Below are 11,802 nucleotides of genomic sequence, written 5' to 3'. Positions count from 1 at the left end.
CTGTGAACAAATTTTTCAAAAGAACAACATTTATCGTTACCAATCCTTCCAACAACACGGCACGAGAGACCGGAGCTACGGTGAAACTAGTAAATTACTTTGACTTCCCGAAAAGGTTCAAATCGTATAGTACGACATTAAAAAAGTTATCGTCATTTTAGAGCGTCCGAATATGAATTCGTTTCACTGTAGTTCGCTAATCAGCCTAATTTCATCGATACCCTATATTTCCTCACCAAAATATCGCTTACAGTCGGGATACAGTAGTGTGGGAATTATTGTGAACACGCCAATATTTTTAACGTCAAATATAGCCACGCTTTCAATTCTGAACTCGAATAACTGGTTAAAAATTTTGCAAAACAATTCTTTTCTAATATCGGAGATATTCGGAGAGCAAGTTGTATTGTGTTTCCACAATTTTGAAACTCTCGCAACAGTTAACAAGAATTATTTAAGACGTTCTCGGCCGTAATGCTCATCAATGACTGTCGAGAACCGGGAGAGAAACGATCAGGATGAAAGGCATGGAAGCACGGAGATGTAAAGCTGAAAGGATATCCAGCGCGCCGCGAGGATTTACACGGGATTACAAGTTGATCCGATGGAAAATCTAAACGATGGCTTTAATCCTATCCCGGCGGTCAGTTTAAATTGTTTCTGACAGAGACGCGGGAAGCTAGTCACGATTCACGGAAGTATTTAGCGTCGACCATTTATGAAAGTGCTGATTCTTTAGATTTAATAGGAAAACGAAGATGAATTAAAGCTGAAACTAGAATTTAACCCTTGTCCGTATCTCCTATCAAATTGACACAATTTTCCCGAAGTATGTTCTATTTTCCCGAAGTAAGTAAATTCTAGTGATTTACGAAGTTCTTTTTTAAATAAAAAACATACTATTTTTAATTTTATTGGTTTTTCTATTTGATTATCAGGTATCGTCTATGACAATTATGTGTGAAAGACGTTATCTGTCAAATGACCATCACGACCACGTTTACAGACATCAATTCGAAGAAATGCTCAATTCTTGAGAACGACGTAGAATTGATGTTGATGGATTATTAGTAGCAATGTTTTCATTAGAACGAGCAGTTTTTGGTCTGCCAGACTTTGGTTTATCATGAACAGATCCAGTTTCATCAAGTAAATATAATCTATAACCTAACCTAACCAAATTTCGAATTGTTTGCTCTGATGGACGATTATGTATGCCGAAAAAATCACGGAACACTGATTTGCAGAATAAATTTTAATAACTTCAACACGCTCTTCAATCGTATACGACTCCATTGTTAAAATTGTCTATCATTTTAGGTTAGAAATACAAGAAAGTGACGAGAAACAAACATGGCGTTTGACAGATATTCTCGTTCATCAACCTAAAGGTACTTTTGGATAACCCATTACAATAAATAAGTGACAAGAACTAATTGAAAACGCGTGGTACGTGTAGTGTAAAAGATTAGAGCTTCAAAGTTTAACCTCAAAAAGATTAACCTCAAACTTTTATACAATAAAGACTGTAATAGCATTTCTTGATCGAAACGTTTTCTAAGAGTTCCATTCTAAAATCGGACATTTCATATGCAACAACCTAGTAGCAATTCAAACAGAAACAATTTCAACATTCTACGAACAGTAACTATTAAAGAACAAATGCGTAGAGGTTACTCACGGTTGAAAATTCCGCGAACCCACGACGGATGTCTCTTCAGGACCAGCAAGCGCCTCCTCGGCGCTGTCGATGTCACAGATAGACTTCGGGGCTAGCGGGTGCTGGTTGGTGTTGTTGCGATTGTTGTTGCTGCTGTGTTTGCGGTTGTTGTTGGTTCTGCGCCTGGTGTTGTGGCAATGGTTGTTGTTGCGACGGCTGTTGCTGATGGTGATTGTGATTATGATGATGGTTCTGTCGGGTCCTGAGGACCTCGCATCGCTGCTTGTAGAGATCGCGTTCCTGCTGTACTCGTGTCAACTCGATCTTTATCCGCTGCAGCTCGTTCTGCAGGTTCCGGTTCGTCGTCTCGAGGTCGTGACGTTGTTGCAGCCGCTTGCTGCGACAATTCTGAGCGTAGCCCCGGTTCTTCAGGGTCCGTCGCTTCTGCTTCAGACGCACCACCTTCGCAGAACACGACAATCTGTTGTTATGAGTGGATCGATACGTTACCGGCTGCTTTGATCCCTACCGTTCATTCTTCGATTCTACCGTCGCGATCGATACGGCATATTGTTGAACTATGCATTCCGGAGGTACAATGCGAGACAAAAGTACAAGAAATTCGAAATCCATCAATATATTGGCAACGAAAGCCATTCGAGTATATTTCGCATTTAAAAAGCTTTCGTTTAATTAGTGAATTTCATGTTATATTTATTTTTTAATCAAACTGTCTTCATAGTATAAAAATTGTAAGTGACTTTTGCGAATGATTGTACCCTCTGATTGTAGCTATGTTCAGTGGTCTACACAGTTGTCGCGATTCCATGCTAGTGAGATGGCAACACGATAGATTTGACGTTTTGTAACAGTTTTTAATTTTTTGCTCTGTAACTGTTTAGTGAATCGTAATCAATTTTGAACATAATTAATTATATCATTTTTACTATATATAAAAAAAAACTGAAGTTTCCAGTTGCGTTTTTTCAAGGTTTAAATCGGGTTTTGAAGTGGAATTTTATGAATTCTCCAGAAGAAGACGTGTTAAAATGTGCAAACTTTAACGTTGCTATAATTCTTAAACGGTGCAGTGAATCAAAACCAAACTTTGGTAATTGCGTTAATTTGGTAAGAATGATATCTCGTCAAATTTTCAAAAATTTTGTCGCGTTTTTATATACCTCCAGAACATCCTTAGCCGTGGAGAAAGAGAATGGGAATTTCGAATCTGGCAATGCCTTTAGAATTTCTAAGAGATTGGGATACTTCTAAGACAATTTACAATATTAATTGCAAGACACAGGAGCTAAATATTTTATGTTTTTCACTAATAACTTCAATGAAGCGAGAATATTATATTGATCCACTTAAAGTCTCGTAACCTTTTCACTGTTTTAAATAGCACCTACTCATTTTTGTCATAAATGCATAAAATCCGGCGTTTATCAATGAGTTTGAAACGAACAATGCTATTGCTTTCTATCCCACTCGATCATTTTGATAAATGCCTTTAAAGGGGTAGACTCGTTCGTAGGATTGCAAGGGTGCGGGATGCGTCTTCTCATTTCTCGACAATGCAGAGATGGGGTTATTCAGTAGCAAATGCGCTAGATAAAAGATCAATCTAGGCCGCAATCGCCCTCAAAAGTCCCATTTTTACGTTTACTATTGATCTTTTATCTAACACTTTTGACTACTGAGAAACCCCATCTTTGCAGTATCGAGGAATTAGAAGGCGGACCCTTGCAATCCTGGAAACGAGACTCTACCCCTTAAAGTACATATTAATGAATGAACATATGAATGAACGATAAGAATCATTGTTTATCTTGGAATGATCTACAAGAATACAGTGGAACGTACGAGGAGATGTGAAAAACCGATAGAAAACATATTTAACAGAACAGATTCTGACACCTGACAAGATCAGACTCATACCGATACCACGAAGTAAGAAGAATGCTTCTCGACGCAACAGTCTTCCTACAAATAATAAAATCATTCACATTTACCGTAAACGAAGCATACTTTACGATACGCGTTCGTTACACGGACTGGTCAGACAGTCTGATCAGTATTCGCTGTTTCTACTTGGCTCGAGTATGGCAGTGTTCCTCTCTTATCTAGTACTCCAATGAAATAGTTCGTGATAATTAGACAGCGGATCTTTCTGCAAAATAAACATTTTCTACTGGAGCGATAAAAGAATTAATTTTCTTTCTTAATATGTTTCACTGGTTAACAGTAATATAATGTTTTTACTGTTTTAAACACCTACTCATTTTTCTCACGAATGCATCAAATCCGCCGTCTAATGATAATAGAACAGTGTTCGATCGAAAAACATCGAACAGAATAAAGGTCGATGGACCTGTTAAACAGGCAGTCGTTAAACAACAGATGTTGTTATCGCACACAATTGATCACACACACTTTAAATCAGAATAACATTTTTATCAATGGACCAAACGACTTTAATTTCTCTGTCAGGCTAGAAGAATTAGTTTAGTAAACGACGGCTATAATGAATATGTTGAAAAAAAGTAAACATTGATTTTTACAACCTTTTTTTAGCTGGGCCAATAACGTAAATTTCAAAGATGTGTTTTGTAAACTCGTATAGATTATGTGTACACGTTCCGAAAATTTCATTGAAATTGGTTAATTGGTTTACGAATAATACACGATCAAAAGTGGGGTACACCTGGCATCTTTAGGCCGAAAATCATAAAAAATTGCAATTTTTGATCGTTCATAATTCGTAAACCAATTAACCAATTTCAATGAAATTTTCAGGGCGTGTATAATTTGTACGAGTTGACAAAACACACCTTTGAAATTTTCACAATTCCGACGGAATGCATTTTTTCAACGTATTCATTAGACGTCATTTACTAAAGTAGTTCTTGTAGCCTTACAGAGAAGTTGAAGTCGTTTGTGGTTCATTCATAAAAAAGTAATTCTGATTTAAAGTGTGTGTGACCAATAATGCGCGTAACTGTGTATGTATATCGGTGGGACAGGTGAAAGAGGAGGGGCGAGAGCACGTTCAGATTTCGCGCGAGTCGAATCTTGCCGGACGACGTCAGATCAAGAGAATTCGCTCTCAACAGAAAAGAAGGGGAAAATTACCTCTACGGAAGTGGCGTTAAAAAGACAAGAGACCTGACTCACCTCTTCCCGCGGGCAACCATGGAGGCGTTTGTTTAGTTCGCGCACGGAAAGGGACATGAGCAGCTCGTCGTTCATGAGTTCTTCCTGGGGGTTGTTACTGCCGCAATTCGAATAGAGGCCGTTGCCTGTCCTGTGCGCGGGACTAGGTCCTCCGGCACCGCAAGAACTCACTGAACAAACGCTCATCGGTCTTCCCGGTTGCATCGGTATCCCCTGCATGCTGTCGTCCATCCCAGACATTCCACTTCCGCCCGCGGGAAGCATCCCGCCGCCTGCACCCGCGCCCCCATAGTACTCTATGTGACCCGCCACCGTGATGTATCCACCTGCGACAATAATATTTGTCGTCCTCGAATTCTCTTTCCTGCAGCCCCTACATCTGCGGTTGCAGCGAAAAAAAACGCCGCGTGTCACTATGTCAAAAGATTGCAGTTTACTTACAGTTTCTTTTCAAAAATGTCATTAATCAAAGCATTAGCGATGTAATAAAAAGTGAAAGTGTGTGACAAGCGGCGTTCTTCCCGACAAACGCAAACATATTCCCACGAAACTCGCGGCCGGTCACGCATATCAACCTATCCATCCCGGACTACAGTAAATCCTCTATAGACGCGGCAGCCTCGGGGGGATTTGGTCGCATCTATCGTATAGGGTATAGCCAGTTTTTATCTCCAAAGGCCGAGCCGAACGTAGAGGACAGCGCGTGTAAATAGAGACCACGCGTGGGTCGCGATCGCGCTACAAAGAAATTAAGGTATTATATTAGGGTGTTTAAATTGGGGTTTTATGATACTCGATGTATCATTCTCAGGTATGGAATAGCATTAGTACAATACAACAATTGCCCGCTTAGCACCGTTGTTTACCCTGCACTAAGTTGGGGGGGATATTCTTGCTCGCATCTATCGTATAGAAATTGTTACGCCTATAGAGGATTTACTGTGTAAATATTTTTATTATTCCAGATGTTCACGCTTATCGCGTACAACACATCCTACTTGTTCAGTGACCTGCCGCTAACTAAATTAGCTGATTAACGAATGCTAATTTGACCGTTCTCTGAAACCTTATCGACCCAGTGGCGTTTCTATCATTCTAACCCCAATTCCTAGCTTTACTTGTTTACGCGATTCACGAAACCGCGGTGATCGCGCAACGGCGGTGCTAGCGAGCGTGTGAATGGTCAACCCTTCCGACCGGAAGGATCACGATCTATCACGATCGCCTGATGCAACATGACGAATTTATTTCTAACAGATTTCTATTGTTTCTCTTTACCAATGATGTGTAGAAAGATTTTGTATATAGATCTGTATATGTAGAGTATCCTCTGTTTAGTATCATACGAAGTAACTGCTATTATTTACGTTGTGTCTTAGTAGTTATATCAGTTTGCATGAAAAGCCGGTGCGTCAAAACGATAAGACATGGTCAAGAAGAATAGTGATTAGGTTCCAAACGTCGACCGATTTTGATGAAATTTTCACAATATGTTTAATTGATACAGATCTACGAAACGTGTTTTCTAAATTTTCCATATAAGTCCACATAAAAAATCTGCAATTCCGACAACTTGCAGTTTTTTTCAAAAATTTTTGTCACGTTGTGTAGCAAATTAATTGTTCTAACTTCATCCAAAACTATCAAGTCGTATATATCGCAATATTAAAAAAGTTATGGTGCTTTAAAGAATGTCCGAATATTCGTGGGAGTCACACTGTATCTCTGTCGGAAGGGTTGATCGAGAGCGACGCAAGGTGCTCGGGAGGATCAGAGAAAGAGCGCGTCCCACCGCGAAACAATTGAAAACCCTGATCGCAGCACTCACCAGGGTGCGCTCTACTGTGACGCTGCAGGTGGTGCAATTGGTCCTGGAACTGTGGGTGGTTAGGAGTGGAGGGCCAAGCCTCGTGATGATGTTCCGGCGTTTGATCCTGCGGACAATGAGGTCTGAGATCGAGCGGTTCCTGCCTGAGGGACTGCGTCAGCCAGCTCATGCCACCGTTCCCTGGATGCATGTCGTCCTGCACCAACGAGCCCGGCTGTTGCAGCTGCAGGAGAAGACCTCTTTCCCGTGGATCCCGTTCGCCACGATGCAAATGCATCGGCGGCGGCGAGGCGGACACCGGAGGCGTGTCCGGAGGGGTCCCAGGATGCGACAAGGTCGTCAGATGAGACGTTGCACCAGGAGGTGCCTTCACCAGGACTCCGTGTGGCACCTGAATATGCGGCTGTCCATAAAGCGGATGGGGCTGCTCGAGCTCGTGCGCCGGTGGCGTCAATGGCGCCAGAGCCAGACCTTGGGCTTGCACCTGTGCAGGCAACTGCACCACGCTACCGTTCACCATCATTGGAGAGCTTATTCGTACCTGCGCACACAACGGAACACCACAATTCAGAAGTTTCCTTTTCACCCAAAAACATATTTCTACGCACTTTGCGCGAGTCAAACTTACAAGGTAACGTATTCAGGTTGCACAAGCTGATTTTGATGAAACTTGTGCGAGGGGGATAGTTCCTAGAAAAATATGTAACATACATGTATATCTTTTTTATCGGCCATCGCGTTCGTGAGAACCGGCGGAAACAACCTTCACATATTCGGGGCGAGGAACACGCTTTACTTCCCGGAGATGTATGTCGAAATATTTTCTAGGACCTATCTCTCTCACACAAGTTTCATCAGAATCGCATCTAGCGACGGCTACTCCGATAAATGAAATTCTATCCCTTGTCTAGCGGCTGATGTTATGATATAATAGTATTTGAATAAATAGGGAACTCCGTGTGTGCTGACCAAAATTCAGGAAAGCATCTATCAACCCTGTGCGTTGATTTTTACGATTCGGGAATTGTGGAAGACTCGGCAAGTAACACATTTCGAATTTGATTGGTTGTCGAGTCTCGTCGTCTACCACTGATTTTTAACGATCACGTAAGTGTGGAACGTGCGCGAGGTTAAACATGCAACTAGTGATTTCACCGGGTAATTTTCATTCATAAAGCTGCAATCGCATGTAACGATCTGTAAAATCCGCCGGCTCGCGCGCGCAACAACGTTGTTTATAGCGACGGAGCTATTATAAAAAGCACATTTCAAGGGAAATTAAAAGTGTCCCGGCGATACGTCAACGTCGGCCCCGCTATTTATGCATTTATTATTTGCCGGACTATGTACAGCTGCGTCTACATTTTTATCCGCGCAAATACCTCGCGTGTACGATGCAAACGGCGCACGTGACTCCATTTACACGCGCGATACAAGCGTCGGCGAAAATGATCAGTGCACACAGCAGATAATCACGCGCGTGAATAAAGTCGTCATCTCCGTGCTCGCACAGCTACGTGCGGAAACAGTCAACGTATGAATGACTTTGGAAACAGTGTACTCGTCACGTATACAAATTTGTGGTTCAATCGCGGAGCGAAATACTCGAGATTGTTGTGTTTTGACTCGTGTTCTTGTTGTTTTAGTCTGATATACGCGAAACGAAACAACTTTATCGTGCCAACACTGTTTCTTCGGATTTATCTTTTCAATAGGAAACTGTCTTACAGGAGACTGTAGTACACTTTCGTGTCTATGTAGAAAAATTAGGTATAATTTCAAATAAAACAGATCTTTTTTGCAATCGAGCAAAATAAGAATTCGTACGCGGCAAACTGAAATGTCCATTAAGCTTTTACTTTGCTTCGAATCGAATGAAATGACCGAGCTCTCCAGGCGGAAACTACGAAGCAAGTTTAAATGAACCGATCACATTTTTCGGCGGAAAACTTGGCGATCATTTATCATTCCACGCCGTGATAGAAAAAATAGAAAGCCTGCTGGAACAGCTTCCGACTTTCAACTCAAAACCGAATACTTTCAATGAATCGCGATTTGGACACGGAACTACGTGCACATCCATACGCGGCAAACTGAAATTTCCATCGAGCAAGCTTTTACTTTGCTTCGAACCGAATGAAATGTCTCAGCTTTCTGAAACTACGAAGCAAGTTTAAATAGAAAGACTTTTGGCGATCATTTATCGTTCGACGCGGTGATAGTAAAAATGAAAAGCCTGCTGCAACAGCTCTTCCGACTCGACTCTCCTCACCGAAAACGAAAACCGAATACCTTCGACGAGTCGTCGAAGCAAACGAAACAATCGCACTTGTTAAACCGCGAAACTTTTCTGTGGGGAGAGATAAAGAGACTAGAGTTCTTGAAAGTAAGAGGAGCGAGAGGAAATAAAACCGAACATGAGAACGAGACCGTTGTAATTGTAAATTCTGTGGTCACGAGGAAAAACGGCGCACGTCACAATTTCAAAAAATTGTTTTTGTTATTCTGATTTTATAATAAAAACCGCAAGAACTTTCTTTCCAACCTAATAGTACAGGATTTACGTATTTACCAGAAAAAAGTCGTGAAAACAAATTCGAAAGGCTTAAAAAAATGAAATTTAGAACTTTAAAAAATCTCTCGAAAGTGAAAATAGGTGACGTGCGACGTTCTTCCTGACGACCACAGAATTAACCCTCGGACAGCGGGAGTTGGGTTCATTTTATCCCGGAGTAACGAACGTGTCCGATCGGAATTGTTTCCCTATATCGATTAGAATAAGAGAATAGAACGTTCATCTGAAAGCGGCAGAGAGAAGAAAAAAATAGATCGAACAATGACCGTCATGAATAATGAAAATCGTCGGGCGTCCGAGGGTTAATCATCTGTAGAGAAGAACGGAGACCACTAACCTCCCGTTTGACGTCGGCGGGATCGAGATGATCGAGAACAAACTCCTGTACGTATTCCCTGGCGAGATGGTCCTCGGCTTCCATCTTAACCTCGTCGACCTCTACCTCCACCTCCTGCGCCTCCACCTCCTCTACCGTATCGGTTGCGGCCGCATACGGGTGCGTCTTCTGGCTGCCACCGCCGCCTCCACCCCCGTCGTCCTCGCCACCTCCTCGACAACTCGTCACCGTTTGTTGCGTCGTGACCACCTTTCCGCTCGACTCCGCCTAACGACCCGAAGTCTCCACTCGTAGTCGTTCTCTTTATCTTTCTCTTTCTTCCTCTGGCTCTCGTTCTCTCTCTCTCTCCGTGAACGTGACACCGATTACGGCACGCCACGTGAGCAGAACGATCGATTTTTCACCTGGCGGAATCACTGATCCTTGATACGATCGCTTCTCACAACGAGAAAAACCACGACTACCTCGTCCACTTTATCGGGATAGTTACTCGTGTCCAAGTAGCGTCAGTGAATCACTGGAAAATCATAATAGCACCCTTCTACGAACGAAAATCACTGTCGGGATCGTTTCCGAAGGTCTCTACCGTTAGGACGCGTTACCGGCCATCCACTGGCAACACTATCACCCGCATAACACTTCTCCTCTCGGTTCCCGCCAAAAATAGCAATCCTGGAGCCGACTCGAGAGGTCCGAGGACCCGTGGCTGGTTAAAGTGGTAACCGTAGGACACAGAGAGCGGCGTCACGCAGAACCAAAATGGTACCGGCGCGGCCGAAATCCGCAGGCCGCGGTTTCTTGCGCGCACACGAGCGTATGCGTGGGCACGGCCGACGGAAAAGGGAAAAAGAAGACGCGTGGTAAGCAGCGCCGAATACGTCGTCCGAGTGGTGACTGGTCCGACGAGTGCGGCGGAGAGTGGCTCTGCGCGCAGGACTTGGTGACGTCGCCGATGGGCGTGGCCGAGCTTACTCGACCCTTGCGAACGACACGGCGATTGGCCCGCGAACCAAGAGGTCGCCATTTGCACACTCCTCTCGTGCCCCACCATCAACGCCACCTTGTCACTCCCGACACGGATCCCGTTCCTCCACGGAGGCACCATTAATTTCTAAAGTGATTATTATAATTTTTCAGCGGGCCGCGATGCTCCTATCCGACGCCCTCCCCCACCCCTATCCACGACACCTAACCCCCTCCACGTCAGCCCCTCCCACAATCCTTCTCCGCGTCTCTCTTTCTTCGGGATTTCAATTTACCCCCTGCTCGGGTGTAGGGGTGACCCGTTATCACGCGACCGCGATCTCGAATCGGTGTGCGGTGTACGATTCTCGATGAACCACCGGAAACAGCTTATGCGATACCGGAACCCACTGTACACGGTGACACGAAATTATACGTCGCGGACATCACATTGCGCGATTCTACACCCCCGATTTATTCGTCGGAAATGACGTACGAGGGTGGATCAATAGTACCTGTGTTAGGAATGAAAACGCAAGTTTCTCAGAAGTATTTTTATTTTTATTCTTCAATGTAATCGACCTTCCCAAAATTCCTGCCGTATTTTTTAAACCCTTATGTAGTCAACCAAAATCTGTAGACTGTTTAAAACCTTTCTGTATTTAACGTATTTGCAGAAATTCTCGTTATCAATGAATGAGTAAAGAATGGACATTCACAGAAATTTTGTAATATTTTTTAGAGGAACGTTAACAAATTGTTGGAAGGAATACAGTAAATGAGTACCCGGTTCACTACACAAGGGTAACACCTTCTAAAAATACGATTTGTCAGAATATGCTTCTGTCTCGACGATGACCTCCTCGTTTCAGCCGACCTTTTTCCCGCGAAACGCGTTCTCATGTTGTGGAACAGAAGTCGCAGAGAGTATGGTGGATGTGGCAGCAATTCGATGAGTGAGATGGTGCGTTGTCGCGATTGTATTGAAAAACACCAAATACGTTTAATACAAATTATTGCTACGAACTATGAAATGAAACAACATTGTGAACAGAGAGGTGTTTCAAAAATTATATGAACTTCAACGTCATTTTTGAAGAGAACTCTCACAAAGTTGGTCCTCATAAACAGTAGAACACGATTAAAAAAGAAAATTTGTCAAAAGCGAACCGTTAGACGGTGCTTGTTCTTTCAACATTTAATTCATTTAGTGTTGATATCCTTTTCCTTGAAATATCTCGAAACAAGAAATACATACTTACATG

The 11,802-nt window shown here is 42.9% G+C and overlaps 1 protein-coding gene across 4 annotated transcripts in view; it reads right to left on the bottom strand.

Moving 5' to 3' along the window:
- Positions 1-10,737, bottom strand: part of Tj (Maf family bZIP transcription factor traffic jam) — a 62,160-nt gene extending 51,423 nt beyond the window's left edge. For 2 of the 4 annotated variants that reach the window (XM_076445760.1, XM_076445758.1), the window contains exons 1-4: positions 9,575-10,737; positions 6,663-7,203; positions 4,826-5,160; positions 1,682-2,122 (exon numbers count right to left, since the gene is read on the bottom strand). In XM_076445760.1, coding sequence (XP_076301875.1) covers positions 1,754-2,122; positions 4,826-5,160; positions 6,663-7,203; positions 9,575-9,658 — 1,329 coding nt within the window. In that variant the 5' untranslated portion in view covers positions 9,659-10,737 and the 3' untranslated portion in view covers positions 1,682-1,753. Of the gene's footprint in view, positions 1-1,681; positions 2,123-4,825; positions 5,161-6,662; positions 7,204-7,290; positions 7,353-9,574 lie in introns of all 4 variants that reach the window. The other 2 variants (XM_076445769.1, XM_076445765.1) reach the window with 2 other exon arrangements.
- Between the last annotated feature and the right edge of the window lie 1,065 nt (positions 10,738-11,802).

The sequence above is a fragment of the Lasioglossum baleicum genome, chromosome 2 (genome assembly GCF_051020765.1).
Source record: "Lasioglossum baleicum chromosome 2, iyLasBale1, whole genome shotgun sequence".
Classification (NCBI taxonomy): Eukaryota; Metazoa; Arthropoda; class Insecta; order Hymenoptera; family Halictidae; genus Lasioglossum; species Lasioglossum baleicum.
Note: the sequence above shows the minus strand (reverse complement) of the source record. Positions and strands in the feature narration are given on the sequence as shown.